At 40.9% G+C, this 20,610-nt stretch overlaps 1 protein-coding gene across 3 annotated transcripts in view; it reads left to right on the plus strand.

Moving 5' to 3' along the window:
* BICD1 (BICD cargo adaptor 1) overlaps positions 1 to 20,610 on the plus strand; it is a 246,732-nt gene that overhangs the window by 165,715 nt on the left and 60,407 nt on the right. For all 3 annotated transcript variants that reach the window (XM_043562944.1, XM_043562942.1, XM_043562943.1), the window contains exon 3: positions 14,662 to 14,814. In XM_043562944.1, coding sequence (XP_043418879.1) covers positions 14,662 to 14,814 — 153 coding nt within the window. The remainder of the gene's footprint in view (positions 1 to 14,661; positions 14,815 to 20,610) is intronic.

Here is a 20,610-nt window from a genome sequence, read left to right on the forward strand (position 1 = left end):
ATTTGGATGCTTTTTGTTGTTGTTATTGTTGTTGTTGTTGTTGTTGTTGTTGTTGTTGTCTGCTTGCTGAGGCTAGGACTTCCAGTACTATGTTGAATAGCATTGATGAGAGTGGACATCCTATTCTTGTCCCTGACCATAGAGGACAAGCTCTCAGTTTTTGCCCATTGAGGATTATATTACCTGCAAGTCTTTCATATATGGCCTTTTCTATGCTGTACTTTGCCAAATGCTTTTTCTGCATCTATTGAGTGGATCATTTGGTTCTTATCCTTTCTTTTATTAGTGTGGCGTATCGGGGTGCCTGGGTGGCTCAGTCAGTTGAGCGACCGACTTCAGCTCAGGTCACGATCTCACGGTTCGTGAGTTCGAGCCCCGCGTCGGGCTCTGGGCTGATGGCTCAGAGCCTGGAGCCTGCTTCCAATTCTGTGTCTCCCTCTCTCTCTGCCCCTCCCCTGTTCATGCTCTGTCTCTCTCTGTCTCAAAAATAAATAAACATTAAAAAAAATTTTTTTTTTAATGTGGTGTATCACATTGATTGATTTGCAGATACTGAACCACACTTACAGCCCAGGAATAAATCCTACTTGATTGTGATAAATGCTTCTTTTAATGTACCATCGGATTCGATTTGCTAGTATTTTGTTGAGAATAATGGCATCCATGTTCACCAGGGATATTGGCCTATAATTTTCCTTTTAAAAATTTTTGAAAAATGTTTATTTATTTTTGAGAGAGAGAGAAAGAGAGAGAGAGAGACAGAGTGCAAGCTGGGGAGGGGTAGAGAGAGAGGGAGCCACAGAATCTGAAGCAGGGTCCAGGCTCTGAGCTGCCAGCACAGAGCCGACTCAGGACTCGAACTCCCAAACCATGAGATCATGACCTGAGCCGAAGTTGGACACTCAACCAACTGAGCCACCCAGACACCTCTGTAATTCTCCTTTTTAATGGGGTCTTTATCTGGTTTTGGAATCAAGGTGATCTGTCCTCATAGAATGAGTTGGAAGTTTTCCTTCTATTTCTATTTTTTTGAAAAGTTTGAGAAGAATAGGTATTAACACTTCTTTAAATGTCTGGTAGAATTCTCCTGGGAAGCCATCTGGCCCTGGACTTTTGTTTGTTGGGAGATTTTTGATTACTGATTCAATTTGTTGGTTATGGGTCTGGTCAAGTTTTCTATTTCTTCCGGTTCTCCTTTTGGTAGTTTGTATGTTACCAGGAATTTATCCATTTGTTTGAAATTGCTCAGTTTGTTAGCATATAATTTTTCATAATATTCTCTTTTAATTGTATTTCTGTAGTGGCGGTTGTGATCTCTCCTCCCTCATTTGTGATTTTATTTATTTGGGTTCTTTCTCTTTTCTTTTTGATAAGTCTGGCTAGGGGGTTATCAATTTTAGTAATTCTTTCAAAGATCCAGCTCCTGGTTTCATTAATCTGTCCTACCTTTTTATTTTAATTTTCTGTATCTTTTATTTCTGCTCTAATCTTTATTATTTTCCTTGTTCTGCTGGCTTTAGTATTCATTTGTTGTTCTTTCTCTACCTCCTTTACATGTAATGTTAGGTTGCATATTTCAGATTTTTCTTGTTTCTTGAGGTAGAACCGTATAACTGTATACTTTCCTCTTATGACTGCTTTTGCTGCATCCCAAAGGTTTTGAACTATCTTGTTTTGTTTATCATTTATTTCCATGTATTTTTTAATTTCTTCTTTGATTTCTTTGTTGACCCATTCGGTTTTTAGTAGTATTTAACCTCCATGTATTTGCGGTCTTTCCAAATTTTTCCTTGTGGTTGACTTCTAGTTTCATAGTTTTGTAGTCTGAAAATATGCATAGTGTGATCGCAGTCTTTTTGTACTTGTTGAGTGCTGATTTGTGACCCGATATGTGATCTATTTTAGAGAATGTCCCATGTACACTCAAAAAGAATGTGTATTCTACTTTAAGATGAAATGTTTGAATAATCTGTTAAGTCCATCTGGTCCAGTGTGTCATTGAAAGCCATTTTTCCCTTGTTGATTTTCTGCTTAGAAGATCTCTCCATTGCTATAAGTGGGGTGTTAAAGTCTCTTATTATTATTGTTGTTATTATTATTATTTTATTTAGACAGAGAGTGAGCATGAGTGGGGGAGAAGGCAGAGAGAGGGAGGGAGGGAGAGGGAGGATGTCAAGCAGGCTTCACTCTCAGCATGATGCCTGAGGCGGTGCTTGATACGACAACCCTGGGATCATGACCTGAGCTGAAATCAAGAGTCAGATGCTCAACTGATTGAGCCACCCAGGCACCCCTAATGTCCCCTACTATTATTGTATTATTGTCAGTAAGTTCTTTATGTTTGTTATTAATTGATTTATATATTTGAGTGTTCCAAGTTGACATAAATATTTCCAAGTTTTAGATCTTCTGGTTGGATAAACCACTTTATTATGATATAGGTATTCATCTCTTATTACAATCTTTTGTGTAAAATCTAGTTTGTCTGATATGAGTGTTGGTATTCCAGCTTTCTCTTGATGTCTGTTTGCGTGATAAATGGTTCTCCATCCCCTCATTTTCAATCTGCAGATGTTTTTAGGTCTGAAATGGGTCTCTTGTAGGCAGCATATAGATGGGTCTTTTTTTTTTTTAATCCATTCTGACACACTGTGCTTTTGATTGGAGCATTTAGTCCTTTTCCATTCAGAGTGATCATTGATAGATATGAACTTAGCGCCACGGTAGTACCTGTAAACTCCTTGTTTCTGGATATTTTCTCTGTTCCTTTCTAGTCTTTGTCCCTTTTGATGTTTCCTTTCCATTCAGAGTCTCCTTTAATATTTCTTGCAAGGCTGGCTTAGTGGTCATGAACTCCTTTAGTTTTTGTTTGCCTGGGAAACTCTTTATCTCTCCTTCTATTCTGAATGACAGCCTTTCTGGATAGTATTCTTGGGCTGCACATTTTTCCCATTCAGCACGTTGAATATATCATACCACTCCCTTCTTGCCTGCCAAGTTTTGAGGAAGGGGTATGCTGCTAACCTTATTTGTCTTCTTTTACAAGTCAGGGACTTCTTTTGTCTTGTCGCCTTTTGGATTTTTTCCTTATCTCTATATTTTGCCAATTTAACTATGATATGTCTTGGTGTTGACCTGCTTTTGTTGATTTTTGATGAGAGTTCTCTGTGCCTCTGGGATTTAGATGTCTGTTTACTTCCCCAGATTAGGGAAGTTTTTAACCATTATTTCCTCAGTCAACCTTCTGCCCCCTTTTCCTCTGTTCTTATTCTGGAGCTCCTATGATATGAATGTTATTAGGCTTTATGGATCACTGAGTTCTCAAAGTCTACATTCATGATCTAATATTTTTCTTTCCCTCTTCTTTTCAGCTTCACAATTTTCCATAATTTCATCTCCCATTTTTTAAAGGTTTGTTGATTTATTTTGAGAGAGAGAGAGAGAGAGAGAGAGAGAGAGAGAGCAAGCAGGGAAGCGGCAGAGAGAGGGAGAGACAGAATCCCAGAGCAGGGTCTGAACTGTCAGCCGAGTGCTCAAACTCACAAACTGTAATATCATCCACCTGAGCCAAGATTAAGATGCTTAACTGACTGAGCCACCTAGGCACCCCCATAATTTTATCTTTTTTTCTTTTTAACAATGTTTATTTTTGAGAGAGACAGAACATGAGTGGAGGAAGGACAGAGAGAGAGGGAAACACAGAACCTGAAGCAGGTTCCAGGTTCTGAGCTGTCAGCCCAGAGCCCAAAACGGGCTCAAACCCACAAACTGCAAGATAATAATCTGAGCCAAAGTCAAATGCTTAACCAATTTAGCCACCTAGGTACCCCCATAATTTTATCTTCTATATCACTTATTTGTTTCTCTACTTCTTCCATCCTCGTGGTCATTACATCCAGTCAGTTTTGCATTTTGGTTATAGCATTTTTTATTTTGGCCTGACTAGTTTTAGGACTTTTACCTCGCAGTAAGGGACTCCATGGTGTCTTCTATTCTTTTCTTAAGCCTAGCTAGTATCCTTATGATTGTTGTTTTAAATTCTGGCTCAAGCATATTACTTATATCTGTTTCGCTTAGATCCCCTGACCTAACCTTTTCTTGTTCTTTCTTTTGGTATGAATTCCTCCACCTTGGCATTTTGTCTAGCTCTCTGTCTTCTTTTGTATGTTAAGAAAGTCTGTTATGTTTCCTCCTCCTGACAGAAATGGATTTATGAAGCAGAGGTCATATACCGTCCAGAACCTGGCGCTTCAGGAAGTGTCTCTGGTGTATGCTATGTGCACTCTGCTGCTGTTTTTTGGCTGCTCTTTCCCTCAGGTCAATCTTCTGCAGAGTTTCTCGGTAGAGAGTTAAACTAAGCCAGAGTGTGGCTAGTTTTAACTAGGTGTGCTCTGATCTACTTGTTAAAGAAGACCTGATGTTATTTCCACTAGAGCTGAAGCTTTGCAGAACTCTGTGACCGGTAGTAGACATGGTGTGTGTTTGTTGGGGGGTGGGGGTGGGGGGTTGTGCTGGTCTTCTGGAGGAGAGGCCCATTGCACTGATTCTTAGGCATACTTCCCCCAAAAAAGCAGTACCTGCAATGTGCAGGGGGGTGGGCCTTGGTGTAAGCAGTTTATTTAGGCTGCCACTGTCGGCACTGTGCTGGTTAATGAAGTTAGTTTATGCTGAGGAGTGGGGAAGAGAAATGGTGTCAGTTGCCTCCCTTGTCCCCAGCTAGGGAAGTTTGTGCCTGCTGTTGTCTGGGAAGTCCTCCCAGAAGGGCAAACCATCTCCCCTCATATAACCTAGGCATCCCTCATATCCTTGCCCACACCCTGTCTGTGTCTGGGCCATCTGCCCACCAGGCAGCACAGGCTTTGTTGCTCTTGTATAGTCACTAATTCGTGTCCAGTCAGGACCTGATCCTGATTACCCTTTTTAAAAAAAAACATTTATTTATTATTGAGAGACAGAGAGAAACAGAGCATGAGCATGGGAGGGGCAGAGAGAGAAGGAGACACAGAATATGAAGCAGGCTCCAGGCTCTGAGCTGTCAGCACAGAGTCTGACATGGGGCTCGAACTCAAAAACTGCGAGATCATGACCTGAGTCGAAGTCAGATGCTTAACTGACTGAGCCACCCAGGCACCCCTGTTTTACCCTTTTTAAAAAAAAATTAATGTTTTTTGTTTTGTTTTGTTTTTTTTTAGAGAGAGAGAGAGTGCAAGTGGTGGAGGGGCAGAGAGAGTGGGAGACACAGAATCTGAAGCAGGCTCCAGGCTCTGAGCTGTCAGCACAGACCCCAGTGCAGGGCTCCAATCCATGAAACACGAGATCATGGCCCAAGCCAAAGTCAGATGCTTAACCGACTGAGCCAGCGAGGCACCCGATTTTACCCTTTTTTATATTGATCCACTTCTCTGCTTTTATTTTTATGCCATTATTTAAATCTGATCGTCCAGTCAACCCTTGGCAGTTGCAAGTGATAAGGGGCTTAGTGGTTTACACCATTCAGCTGTACAGATACTATCATTTTACTGTCTCAAAATAACATTTTTCAGTGATTTGGTCTGTGGATTGTTTAAAATTTTCCTTTAAAAGGCAAAAGTCTTGCAGTCAAATAAACTTAGCAAACACTGCATACCATGTCTTGCTCTTACAAAGTTTCAAAGCATACTAGCAAATGAAGTGCTCTGGGAAGTCCAGCAACAACAACAAAAATAAGCGCATGACTTTATTTAACGTAGTATTTCCCAAACTTATGTTTGAATGACTCCTAGTAACTCTATATAGAATAGCCTACTAAAGAACTCACTGTGGGAAATGCTGTCCTGAAATCATAATTCTCTTCTTCTTTATTACTCTTGCCCAGCCACAACAAATCTTCTACTTCCTTTTTCTTGCTGAGCATGTTTGTTTTAAGCCACATTTCAAAATTACCCTGTTTGTTCTTCCTAGTTATTAAGTCTAGATTGCAATCAAAGATACCGACTCTTTGGTACTCTGGATATTGTGTTTTCTTCATTGGTAGCTCTCCTGAAGACTTGTGAAGCCCACATACTGCCTGTTAGAGCAATAGGGTTTACCTTATTGTGATTTTGGAAGAAAATCCTTATGTGTCCATCAGCTTGTTATCACAGAGATGTCTTGCTCTGTTTCTCATTCATTGTACCCATTCTTTTTTTTTTTTTTTTTTTCAACATTTATTTATTTTTTGGGACAGAGAGAGACAGAGCATGAACGGGGGAGGGGGCAGAGAGAGAGGGAGACACAGAATCGGAAACAGGCTCCAGGCTCTGAGCCATCAGCCCAGAGCCTGACGCGGGGCTTGAACTCACGGACCGTGAGATCGTGACCTGGCTGAAGTCGGACGCTTAACCGACTGCGCCACCCAGGCGCCCCTCATTGTACCCATTCTTATGAGAGATAACATTGCAAGTCATGTCAGTCATATATCAATACAGTAAATGAGTTTATCAAATCTTTTCCTTAGTGTAAATTTCTAGAGATGGAATAAAGTATAAATATGCATGGAATGGGTGTCACCAATAAGAATTTCTTAACACTAGGGGATTTTACATGGGACCTGATTTGTAGGTATGCTTTTGAAATTTTTTTTCAGTTTATGAACTCACATGTATAAAATATACTCACCCCTACAAAGACTTCCTTAGCTTCTCTTCATGTTACCACTAATCCTGTTCAAGCTTGAAATGATGAGTTGAGCTCTGGGATACAACTACCATGTGTGACATGCCCACTGGATTCTAGGGCACTGTGATAAACAATTACTGAGAAAGTCCCTGCTGTCATGGCTCTTACATCTAGTAGGAGAAAAAATAGCCAATAAGCAAACAAACAAATCAGTAGCGATAAGCATTTTCCAGACCATTAACACAGGATTATGTGAATGTGACTGGGTAGCTACTTTAGATTGAATCATCAGGGAAAGCTTCTTATGGAGAAGACATTTAGGTTGAAATCCTAATGTGACTGTTAGATTTTGTATTTGGGATTTTTCTTGTTTCTTGAGATAGGCCTGGATTGCAATGTATTTTCCTCTCAGGACTGCCTTCGCTGCATCCCAAAGCGTTTGGATTGTTGTATTTTCATTTTCGTTTGTTTCCATCTATTTTTTAATTTCTTCTCTAATTGCCTGGTTGACCCACTCATTCTTTAGTAGGGTGTTCTTTAACCTCCATGCTTTTGGAGGTTTTCCAGACTTTTTCCTGTGGTTGATTTCAAGCTTCATAGCATTGTGGTCGGAAAGTATGCATGGTATAATTTCAATTCTTGTATACTTATGAAGGGCTGTTTTGTGACCCAGTATATGATCTATCTTGGAGAATGTTCCATGTGCACTCGAGAAGAAAGTATATTCTATTGCTTTGGGATGCAGAGTTCTAAATATATCTGTCAAGTCCATCTGATCCAATGTATCCTTCAGGGCCCTTGTTTCTTTATGGACCGTGTGTCTAGATGATCTATCCATTTCTGTAAGTGGGGTGTTAAAGTCCCCTGCAATTACCACATTCTTATCAATAAGGTTGCTTATGTTTATGAGTAATTGTTTTATATATTTGGGGGCTCCAGTATTGGGCACATAGACATTTATAATTGTTAGCTCTTCCTCATGGATAGACCCTCTGATTATTATATAATGACCTTCTTCATCTCTTGTTACAGCCTTTAAAGTCTAGTTTGTCTGATATAAGTATGGCTACTCCAGCTTTCTTTTGGCTTCCAGTAGCATGATAAATAGTTCTCCATCCCCTCACTCTCAATCTAAATGTGTCCTCAGGTCTAAAATGAGTCTCTTGTAGACAGCAAATAGATGGGTCTTGTTTTTTATCCATTCTGATACCCTATGTCTTTTGATTGGCACATTTAGTCCATTTATGTTCAGCGTTATTATAGAAAGATACAGGTTTAGAGTCATTGTGATGTCTGTAGTTTTATGCTTGTAGCGATGTCTCTGGTACTTTGTCTCACAGGATCCCCCTTAGGATCTCTTGTAGGGCTGGTTTAGTGGTGACAAATTCCTTCAGTTTTTGTTTGTTTTAGAAGACCTTTATCTCTCCTTCTATTCTAAATGACAGACTTGCTGGATAAAGGATTCTCGGCTGCATATTTTTTCTGTTCAACACATTGAAGATGCCAATCCTGCCAATCCTTTCTGACCTGCCAAGTTTCAAAAGAGAGATCAGTCACGAGTCTTATAGGCCTCCCTTTATATGTTAGGGCATGTTTATCCCAGCTGCTTTCAGAATTTTCTCTTTATCCTTATATTTTGCCAGTTTCACTATGATATGTCATGCAGAAGATCGATTCAAGTTACGTCTGAAGGGAGTTCTCTGTTCCTCTTGGATTTCAATGCCTTTATCCTTCCCCAGTTCAGGGAAGTTCTCAGCTATTATTTCTTCAAGTACACCTTCAGCACCTTTCCCTATCTCTTCCTCCTCTGGGACACCAATTATGCGTATATTATTTCTTTTTAATGTATCACTTAGTTCTCTAATTTTCCCCTCATACTCCTGGATTTTTTTATCTCTCTTTTTCTCAGCTTCCTCTTTTTCCATAATTTTATCTTCTAGTTCACCTATTCTCTCCTCTGCCTCTTCAATCCGAGCTGTGGTCGTTTCCATTTTATTTTGCATGTCATTTAAAGCATTTTTCAGCTCCTCCTGACTGTTCCTTAGTCCCTTGATCTCTGTAGCCAGAGATTCTCTGCTGTCCTCTATACTGTTTTCAAGCCCAGCAATTAAGTTTATGACTATTATTCTAAATTCACTTTCTGTTATATTATTTAAATCCTTTTTGATCAGTTCATTAGCTGTTGTTATTTCCTGGAGATTCTTCTGAGGGGAATTCTTGCGTTTGGTCATTTTGGATAGTCCCTGGAGTGGTGTGGACCTGCAGGGCACTTCCCCTGTGCTGTGGTGTATAACTGGAGTTGGTGGGCGGGGCCGCAGTCAGACCTGATGTCTGCCCCCAGCCCACCGCTGGGGCCACAGTCAGACTGGTGTGTGCCTTCTCTTCCCCTCTCCTAGGGGCGGGATTCACTGTGGGGTGGCGTGGCCCATCTGGGCTACTTGCACCCTGCCAGGCTTGTGATGCTGGGGATCTGGCGTATTAGCTGGGGTGGGTAGGCAAGGTGCACGGGGGCAGGAGGGGCAGGCTTAGTTCACTTCTCCTTAGGTGATCCACTTCAGGAGGGGCCCTGTGGCAGCGGGAGGGAGTCAGACCCGCTGCCGGAGGGGTGGCTCCGCAGAAGCACAGCGTTGGGTGTTTGCGCGAGCAAGCAAGTTCCCTGGCAGGAACTGGTTCTCTTTGGGATTTTGGCTGGGGAATGGGCGAGGGAGATGGCGCTGGCTAGTGCCTTTGTTCCCCACCAAACTGAGCTCCGTCGTCCCGGGGCTCAGCAACTCTCCCTCCCTTTGTCCTCCAGCCTTTCCGCTTTCTGAGCAGAGCTGTTCACTTATGACCTCCCAGAAGCTAAGTCCCGCTTGCTGTCGGAACATACGCCGTCTGGCCCCTCCACTTTTGCAAGCCAGACTCGGGGCTCTGCTTGGCTGGCGCGCTGCCCCTCCGCCCCCGCTCCCTCCCGCCAGTCCGTGGAGCGTGCACTGCCTCTCCGCCCTTCCCACCCCCTTTCGTGGGCCTCTCCTCTGCACTTGGCTCCAGAGACTCTGTTCTGCTAGTCTTCTGGTGGTTTTCTGGGTTATTTAGGCAGGTGTAGGTGGAGTCTAAGTGATCAGCAGGTCGGGCGGTGAGCCCAGCGTCCTCCTACGCCACCATCTTCTGCCCTCCCTTGACCACTGGGTATTTTAACACTGCCCTCAACACAAATATGACTCTGCTTTTGTTTCAAAAGTTTACTTCTGACTAGAAGGGCTGTCCTCTTTATCGATTTAGTTAACTCTACTACATGTCTTTCAAGGTCTGCTCAAATGTAACTTCCTTTGTAAGGCTTTCGCTGACTTAACCAGTAGTAATTGACTGCTCAGCCTTGTGGTGTGAACCTCTCTAACAACACTTGTTCTGTTGTGTTATGGTGAATTATCTGTGTGTCTGGCATCTCTGCTCCTTTCCCCATGTTACATTATTAAATCCTTATAATTACCACATAATGTTAAGTATTAGGTTCCCCATTTTACAGATGAATAAACTGGAGGGTCTAGTGCCCATCTCACACAAGCTATTATAAAGACCTAATGTGACAGTGAATTAACTAATTTATAAAAGACTAAGTTATATGACTGGAAGGCATTATTTACACAATACTTTTGTGTGGTAACAAATGCTTAGATTTTCTTCTTGCCGATAATAGAAGGAATGTATTGTTTGCGCAAAAAGAAATCCTTTTAATATTAATTAAAATAAAACTAAGAATGCTGCTATGCTCTAGTGCAATGCAAATAATGAGGATAGTCAACCCCAAACATTTCAGGTCCATTTGCTCTGAGGAGGAACTGGAGCTCAGGTCTCTGGAGGTGACAAACTAAAGCATTCCCTAGTCGTACCTTGTCTCCCTTTCTTTCCTGCTTTATTTTTCTCACTCTCCTTATTCTTTACGGGGTTTTTAGAAGAGCTCAGAAACATCTTATCCCAGGAAGAAAAAATTGTAGGAGATAAATGTATGATGCGTGACACAAAAAACAATAGGAGAAATCTTTTAAATTTATGATGGAAGCAAAGAACATTGCTCAAAGAGTGTAGTCTTTGCCAGTTCAAAAACAAGGACTTCTAGCAAAATACATAAGACCAGGGGCACCTGGGTGGCTCTGTCGGTTGAAGGTCTGACTTCTGTTCAGGTCATGATCTCACGGTTCATGAGTTAGAGTCCTGCATTGGGCTCGCTGCTCTCAGTGTGGAGACTGGAGTCCGCTTGGAATCCTCTGTCTTCCTTTCTCTTTGCCCCTCCCCTGCTCACATGTGCTCTCGCCCCCCCACCTCAAAGATAAATAAACATTAAAAAGAATACAGAAGACCAGTTTTCTTCCTTTAGGCCTTATGTCTGTTTCCTTGTTAGCTAGTCTTTGAACTTAACCTGTCTCCCAGCTAAGCTCCTCCTTTTCCTTATTTAGCATCAGGAGTTTTCATTAGCCATTTTATGAGTTATTTGATAGTGATGCTCATTAGCGTTGTTGTGGCCTTAAATTTGACATTTACCATCTTACTATATAAGATTTTAATGGTTAATTCTCAGTGTATTCAAGCTAGGCTTCTGGTTATTACATTTTTTTACAATGTCCACGTTCACATTTTAGAGCATGTGTTATATCTTAACATTTTTCTTTACAATTTTATATAAATGACTGGCATCCAATTTATCAGGCTTCTTCACATCTTTATGCAGGTAAATATGGACAACTAAATAAATATATATCACTCAGTTAATGGTAAGTTTCTCAAGAAATAGAACAATATTATTTCAAGGTTTCATGTTCTGCAAAATAAAAGAATTTAATGAAATATTTTAATTTGGCTTTATAGCCAAACTCCACTACTTTTCATTCTATACTTACTGAGCACGTGTGTCCAAGGAACAGGGAATAAAGTAACATTTCTGCCTCCAAGTTGCTGGACTACATAGTGAAGAAGAATTATAGCAAGTCTAGTTATTTCACAGATTTAGGTATGTTTTATTTCAAAGTGTCTTATTCTCCCTTTGGTCCCCACTCTAAAGCAATGCAAGACCAAAAGCCATCATCCCAGCAATAATAGTCTTCTTTAAATTTTGAGTTAACCATTTGTATTCCTGTTTTGTTGTTAATTCCATGGTTATAAAGGCCTAAAATTTGCCAGGTATTAGGGACACATCGATGAGCAATACAGAAAAGGTTCATTATGTTCAGATGAAAAAGGAAATTTAATGTCAAAAGTATAAAAGGTACGTGAATGATTTCCATCAATGATTGGTGCTATTCTTTCAATGGTTATTTTTTGAGTGCCTACTATATGCTAAAGGCTGACATATAAAGTAAATCATGTAAGGTGAAGGGAGGGCCAGGGAGCTGTCATCTTAGCTGTTTAGAGAAGGTCCCTCTGAGGAGATGACATTTGAATTGAGATCTAAATGACAAGCAGAAGCAGAAGAGTTTTTTTGACCTGGGTCCTCAGAGTCTATGGATAGAATTCAGGAGACTTGATGATAAACTTGGGTGGGAAAAATAATTACATTGCGTTCACTGAAGTTAGGCTGAAATTTGACTTTGTCTTGATGTGACTGTAGGCGTCAAACCTCAGTAGTATCATCATCGCCTGTTACTTTGTGATCAGTATTTTCATACCACATCTCTGTTCTTGCAGGTATTGAAATATCATCATTGCTTTGAAATTATGGTATTTCTTAGATCTGCCACTAAATCTGATTATTACGTTGTGTTAATAAAGAAGCACACGTGATTATGCTGTTGGTCAGTATTGCTGTGTAGTCACCTCAACATTTAGAGGCTTAAAGCATCACTCTGTGATTCCAAGGATCGGTCATTTGGGTTGTGGTCGGCTGAGCAGTTCTTATGGACAGGCCTGCGGTCACTCACAGGGCTGCTTGTCACCCGGCAGCCCAACTGAGCAAAATAGTCCACAAAGTCCCTCTCCCGTGCTTGGCAGCTGGTGCTGACTGTGGGCTGGATGGCATGGCTCCTGCAGGCGGGCCTGGCTTCTTCGTACGGTGGCACTGTTCCACCTCGTGAGGCTGAGGCTCAGAAATCCCACAACACTTCCACCACCTTCTGCAGGTCAGAGCAAGTCAGAGGCCAGCTCAGAGTCAGCTTAAGAGGAGACTCCAAGAGAAGTATGATTAATTGGAGTCCATTACTGTAATAAATGACCTGATTGCCATATCGTAATTTTTAAAACATTGTATTAATTTAATTGTAATATAATCAGTATCCTTTGTGATCCTGTCAAAGCATAAGCTCTGAGGGAGGAAATTTTCCCTCCTCTCTGTGCCTGAGCCAAAGAATTAAACATAAGACATTTTATATAAGACATACACAAGATACGACAGGTGAACAAGAAGAAAGCATACAAATTAACTTTTTTATGTGTACACAGGGGGCTTTAGAAGGAAAATGAGAACCCAAAGAAGCCATCAAGCCCCCAAACTTATATATACCTTTTACACAAAAAATGATAAATTGTGGGGATGTGACAAGATAGGATAACTTGTGCTAGGGGCAGGACATTGTGGAACAGTGACTAGGAAATGTATGGAGAACCTAATAGAAGATCAGGGTTATTTTAGTAGGTTTGTTTGTACAAGTCCATTTTGGTGCCCATACTGTCTCTGCTGATAAGAATGTTCTTCTCTTCTGGTACACGGAGAGCACCTTTCTCAGGGGCAGTTTCGTGTCCTGCTTTTAGGTAGAAAGGGGAGGACAGAGAGAACCCTTCCTGCATCAGCTGTTTCTCAAGGGCCTGCAGCTCAAACTAATCAGTATGCATGCTCTGAACCCTTTAAAATATTATTCTGAGAAAAGCTTCATCACCTTCAACACATTGTCAAAGAGGGCCATGGCACAAATGAGGTCAAGAACCCTTGATCAGGGGGCACATGGGTGGCTCAGTTAGTTAGGCATCTGACTCTGGCCCAGGTCATGATCTGGCGGTTCACACGTTCAAGCCCCACATCCAGCTCTGTGCTGACAGCTCAGAGCCTGGTTCCTGCTTCATTCAGATTCTGTGTCTCCCTCTCTCTGCCCCTACCCTGCTTGCACTCTGTCTCTCTCTCTCTCTCCAAACTAAATAAACATAAAAAATAAAAAAATAAAAAAATAAACTGATCTGGAGGCAAGAAGTTCTGGGAGGGGAAGTGCAAAGGCCTCAAGGCAGGAGCAAGCTGGCAAGTCCAACATGGTTGGGGGGCACGAGGAAAGCTACTGAGACTGCCACGCATGACCAAGAGCTGGACAGAGGCAGGTCAGACCATGTGGCTTATTGGGAAACTTGTGGATGGACAGCCCCCATACTTGGAGGCTGGAAAGTTGGTACTGTATGTGTACTAACCTATGATTTTCTTTTATATTTCATAATATATTGTAGCTGTATTTCTCTTTCAGTATATTAAGCTCATTTTTTTCTCATTCTTTTTTTTTTTTTTAATTTTTTTTTCAACTTTTATTTATTTTTGGGACAGAGAGAGAGAGAGCATGAACGGGGGAGGGGCAGAGAGAGAGGGAGACACAGAATCGGAAACAGGCTCCAGGCTCTGAACCATCAGCCCAGAGCCTGACGCGGGGCTCGAACTCACCGACCGCGAGATCGTGACCTGGCTGAAGTCAGACGCTTAACCGACTGCGCCACCCAGGCGCCCCTCTCATTCTTTTAAATAATTTTATAATGCCAATTCAGCAGATGCCTGATTCTTTATTTCATTGTTTCCCCGATAGCCAACATATAGGCTATTTCCAGTTCTTTGTGTAAATATATACAGGTTTACTTTTCTCTATGAAAATACTTTTAAAATTGTTTTTTCTATGTAGAATTGCTGAATCTCGTGTATGTGCTTTTAAAGTTTTGTCACATACCACTACATTGCCATTCGAAAGATGGTGGGACTGACTTACATTCTATGAGGTGTTTTTGTTATTATCTGTAACCACCAAGGTATCTGTACTTTATAAAACCTAGCATAAGAAAGTTTTATATCTATTGTCTATTCTGTTGTTTCAGAACAATGAGATGGTGGAGCTACAGAGAATACGGATGAAGGATGAAATCCGAGAATACAAATTCCGAGAAGCCCGCCTCCTTCAGGACTACACTGAGCTGGAAGAAGAAAATATCACGTTGCAGAAACTCGTGTCCACGTTAAAGCAGAACCAGGTGAGGTTCAAAAAGTTTTTGAGTTACACTCCAGATAGAGCCACATCTTCTGACCACCAAGGTTAAATCTCTTTATTTCTCAGAAAGGAACTTGCCTGAATTTGCCTTAATCTTCCTACAATATTTATGTGCTGGTATTTCCTGACCCTCCTCCTGTTTCAGCTAACCTTTAAAAGTCAAACCTGGAAGGATAATTTACAATAAAACTTTGCTGGATAAGAAGCAAAATCTTAGTTTATCCTGTAGCCCTGTGTTAACTTATTTTAGGTGGAATTGAGTTGTATTATAATCAATTTAACCTGACAGCTTCTCATTAAGAGCAATCCCTTCTCTCTCTTTCTGTAGATTGCTTTCAAATCACACAGGAAAAGGGATTATGAAATATAAATGAATAAGAATAAAATTATAAGAAAAAGATAATATCTGATTTTTCTTCAGCTGTAACCTGACCAAAAACATTGCGTGTGGACATTCAAATAATTTTTTTTTTTTTTGTAGTGAGGCTTAGTTTAATTGCTTAATTTTCCAGATTGGTTTGCTTGTGGTATGTTACAGTAAGTAACAAAAGTAAGTAACTTAGTAAGTAAACTTAGAGGCCATCCCAGGTGTATGCTTCTATTTCTCCTCCCTTCCCAAGCTGATATCTCTATCCAAAACTATTTTGGGGTTTGATAGATAACAAGGGTTAGGAAGGGAAAGAAAGAATCCAGAAGAAAAAAAAATTGTGTCACGTGTTGACACAATTGAAATTTGATTTCTGATCATTGCTACTTCCCCCCAGCTTTGGAATGTTGGGGAAACAAAGTATCTACCAGGGAGCACAGGAGTGGGGGGGTTGGTTTCAGACCATTACAAAGGGCTACCAGGACATCCCCCTCTGTTTTTACCTCAATCCTTGCAGTTTAAGTACTGACTCCCTGTGTGTATGTTCTGTTCTGAGGGCTGGTGAGCATCCCAGGTCTCAGTTTGGCTGGGGTCAGTGAGCTCACGTGAAGAAAATCAGTCTGAGAAAAAAATTTTAAGTATGTTTCTGAGAAACTTCTTAAGAAGGGTATTTTTGTTGTTGTTTTGGTGTTTTGGTCACTGATGAAGAATGCAGAGGACTTGAAGCGAATTTACTTGAAGTGCAGATATTTGAAGTGGCCATTAGCTCCAGTCCTTCTAAACCCTCTCTGCACAGGCAGGAGTGTGGCCAGACAGCCTTGCTGTAGCCTCCCATCACTGCATGTGGTAGACTGATAGAGTCGGGAGGTTAATTTAGGCCAGTATTAGGTATTCTTGAAAGTCTGCCAAGGTATCCTGTGAGTATTCATTAACCCAGATGCCGTTTCTGTGGGAATCCGTACTATTAGTCTGGCTGATTACTGTTTATGGCTCATCCATGCCCTTCCACCAGTAATTGAAATATGGAAATCAAATGCTTAACTCAGAAGTTTGAAAAAAGACAAAACAAACAAATGGGAAAATGTACGCATCTCTCCAGTTTTATTTTCTAGATGCAATATGGTAATTTTCCCAATCAAGTGTCTAATTAATTAACTTGAAATCATTTTCTGCACAAAGGGCCATTCTGGCTTATTCCCTGACAAATGGATACACTGTAGTGTTATAAGTCTCTCCCAATTAAGAAAATGCTAGGTTTAGCTTTTTGGTGTTTTTTCCTCCTGTTGGCCTTTATTGCCAGGAGTTAGAATCCATCATAAACTCTCTTCCCAATTAATGCGGTATTAAGTATAATATTTTATGTATACATGCCACAGTTGGTTTTTTTTTTCCCAAAGAAATGACGGTGCTGGCTTTCAATCTCAAAACTGGTCTGAATGTTGCTTTGTACTGAAGCTCCCTAAGCAAAGTATACTCCCACAGCCTGGGTATTGACATTTCTCTGAATAGGTAAGCTAGTAGCATTGTAAAATGCTTAGTTCAGAGAACTAGAAGATTATTTTTCTTCCTGAGGTTCTATTTCTCTTTTAACTATTTATTATTTTCTAAATAACTCTGGTTTAAATAGCACTTCTTATTCTCTATATAGTTCCTATATATTACTTTGTTTATTTTCTATCCCCCTCAACAATTATATGGCACTTAGTACAGAGCCTGACCCATAGAAGGCGTTGAATAGACATCTGTTAAAAGAATGAGTAAATTGTTTCTTTCTTTCTCTTATATTCATTCTTTTCAGCTTAGAAAGGAAATTATAATTTCAGATAATTATAATTAACCAAACCACATTTTATTGTTTTATTTATTTTATAAATATGAAATATATGGGAACACCAGAGAGTCGACTTTGAAAACTTTAGCTACTTTGCTCTGTGTGCTGGTTTGGTTCCGTGTACAAAATAAAATCAGGTCCAGTCTTATAAATATTATTTATACCTCGATATTTTTTAAAAATAAAATATCTGAAAGAAGTATAGGAGCCATGAAGAGAGGTCAAGTGAACTGTCAATTTCCTACCAGAAAAACCCATTGATGAAGCAGAGCTATTTATTAGACCTCTCCCAGTAAGAGACCACCCACCTCGACAGAGCCTCAGTAATGTCTAAAATGGGAGGTTTAGGGAAAGGGTGTTCATAGGATTTTAGGTTCTGGACTGGGTTTTGCATGGTGGGGAGCTGGTTGGGATAGATTGAGCCTATGACATAATGGCTGTCAGTTAGGAGGCACAACAAAGCAAGGGTCCTGATGTGTGGGTCTCATCTTTTAGGAGCAAGTATTTCCCACAAGCAGCCAAGTTTTTTATCCCTCATCTCAGTATTGGTTAACACAGAGTTAACAGGAAAATTTGCCTGGTCCCAGTATTACCTACAGGGCAGGGAATTATGTTAGCTTCAATTTCTAGAGATGTACAGGTGGGGGGGGGGGGGAGGGCGGGCGGAAATAATAAGTTCTCTGTCCCTAATATCTCACATGCTAAGCTAAAGCACTCAATATTGGTTATCTAGCCTTTGAAACCCTGTTTAAAATTAATAATTCAATCATACTTCTATTATGAAGAACATTTCCTCCAGGGATATATTTCTATATCAAGAAATAATATCATAAGAGACCTAGGGAATGTATTCAATTCAGTTTTATTTCATTTAACCAGTGTTTCAGGAGTATCTTTCAGTGAGGTCATGTACTTTTTTAAGGACAAAAGATATGGTCACTGGCTTAAAGAATTTATAGTCCCAGTAGGGAAGGCAATAATAAACTCATAGCCATCCACATAATTGCATATTAAAGCTATGTGTTAGATTTGGCAATACAGGGCCAGTGCCGGGAGCCGATCCATCCAGCCTTCCTGATGGCACAGCCCGGGTGGTTGGTGGAAGGGCAACGCACAGTGACCCTCTGAATGGGAAGCTACTGGTATCCCTCCTGTTACTCATCTTGGTCATCCCCATGGTCCAGTTGGCACTGATGATTCAAAATAAACCCATGGGGGGCAAACTTGGGAACATTTTCTGGGGATGACCCCCAGGAAAACTGGGAAAAACCACGAGAATCCGAAGATGCATAATGAAACCTTATATCCAGCCGGTGCCACCCCCGCCTGCCCATCCCCTACCTAAAGGAAGGATAGCCCCCTATATTTCCCAGCCAAGGAGGGGGGCAAATGGATTAGAAACCCCCACTCCGGCAACAAAGGAATGTATCTATGGATACAAGTTACTCCAACCCCTAGGCCCACTTGGCCCCCAGGAGGCATTCCAGAGCATAGCTGGACCTGGTGGGTTAAGGTATAGAATGGTTCATTAGTTCCTAGGTATACATTGTCTCTCTGGGAGCGCATAAGCGTGGGTTCCCAGGGCCCTCTTGGCTCCCTCCCAGCACCCCAGACCAAAGCGAATACTTTTGTTCCTTATGCTGCAAATGGTTCAAAGGAACAATTAAGAAGTCACATCCCTGTAAATGTTCCACTTGAGGTGTTGAGAGCTAGATGACCTTTCATGAAAATAGCAAAGCAAATGCCTTATAAACTATAAATAAACGTAGATACATAATGAAAGTAATATGAGGAAATTAATCAATAAGCAAAGGGCAGGAGGGAATGTTACACAGAAATAACCATGAAGTTCCTTAATGGGTGATTACACAAAGGAACATTTTTAGAATTAGGTAATGCCGAGAAACATAGATGACGCACGCTACAAACAAATTGCTAACAAATATGATGCCACGTTGGCCACAATAAAGCGGCCAGTCTAACACACTGCTGTTGTCTGTGTCCATTTGTCATCTCACGGACGCCATTCATCGTTCGGGAACCCCTGGACCTACTGGGGCTGGACCCCGGCAGGCCAGATTAAGATTTTTAGAGTTCCTAAACTCTGAAAAGATTATGATACTTACCCCCAACCCTCTTGTAGTTAAAAATAAGAAAGTTACTAAGCTGTGAAGTTGCTATAAGAAATTGTACCAAAGTACTGATTTTTCTAATAGTGACTACTTTGATGATATCTTTAAAAAATCAAACATCAATTTTTTAAGTGCCTTCTCATTCCTGTTTCTTGGTACCTCTCCTTTGCTGGACCTCTAACCATGTAATGTGGCCTTAATGGTAATGGCATCAGAAAAGAGGGATCTGTTTGCCTTTGGAGTTAGGATCAGATTTTTGACATGGGTCTGGAAAGATGAATAGGAGTTTTCCAGATGACGTCCTTTGCTGAGGCAGAGAAACATGAAACAGCTGGGTAAATATTAGGAGTATTTGAGTGAGAAGCGAGTGAAGCTGCCCAGAGACAAAGAGATCAAGTCTTATACGAAGTATACCATCAATTAAATAAGAATTATAAACTAAAAAAATCTACAGTGTCTTCAAGTATAGCTCAGAAATCAGTAAACTTTTTCAATAAAGGGCCAGGCAGTAAATATGTTAGGTTTTGCAGGCCTAATATATGTCTAACAGCATCTCTTCCAACTACTCCACTCTGGTGTTGTAGCATGAAAATGGCCATAGACAAAATAGGTTGAATGTATTCTAATAAAACTTTATTTGTAAAAATAGGTGGTGGGCTAGCTTTTGTCCAGAAGACACAGTAATGTTTGATAGTTCCTGGCGTAAGCTATCAGTTTAACAAGGATTACAGAATAAAAGGCCTACAATGTAAACTAGAGCAATGTCTGCATACGTAAAGCTATCATGTAATTTGGGAGCAGTCAGAGGATTGGTTGAAATACTAGGAAAGGTTAGCAAATGATAGGTATCCTGAGTTGTCCAGGAAAGGGAAAAGAGAAGGTCAAGAGGAAGATAACTTTATAGTATATAAGCAGGCCTAGAAGAAACCATGATATAAGGACACAGATTCTGTTATCCCAAGCAATTTCCATGATTTGAGTCTTTTGAATGATTCTGTCATGGACATGTGAAGTTCCAATGGTCTTGTATAACGGTGAGTGCTGTTTGTCCAGCATTATCCATTATTCCTTTCTCCCAATGTTATTACCCAGTTTTAACTGAGCATAAGGCTACCCAGAGGAAAGATATATTCTTATTCATTCACCTCCCTTGTAAATAAGTTTCATATGACTAGTATTGCCCAATGGTATATGAGAAGTGATGAGCACCTTTTGGGACATGTGCTTAAAGGGAAGGGGTGAGAGGGCGCCTGGGTGGCTCAGTCGGTTGAGCGTCTGACTTCGGCTCAGGTCATGATCTCACAGTCGGTGAGTTCGAGCCCCGCGTCGGGCTCTGTGCTGACAGCTCAGAGCCTGGAGCCTGTTTCAGATTCTGTGTCTCCCTCTCTCTGACCCTCCCCTGTTCATGCTCTGTCTCTCTCTGTCTCAAAAATAAATAAACATTAAAAA

Source organism: Prionailurus bengalensis, chromosome B4 (genome assembly GCF_016509475.1).
Source record: "Prionailurus bengalensis isolate Pbe53 chromosome B4, Fcat_Pben_1.1_paternal_pri, whole genome shotgun sequence".
Lineage (NCBI taxonomy): Eukaryota > Metazoa > Chordata > Mammalia > Carnivora > Felidae > Prionailurus > Prionailurus bengalensis.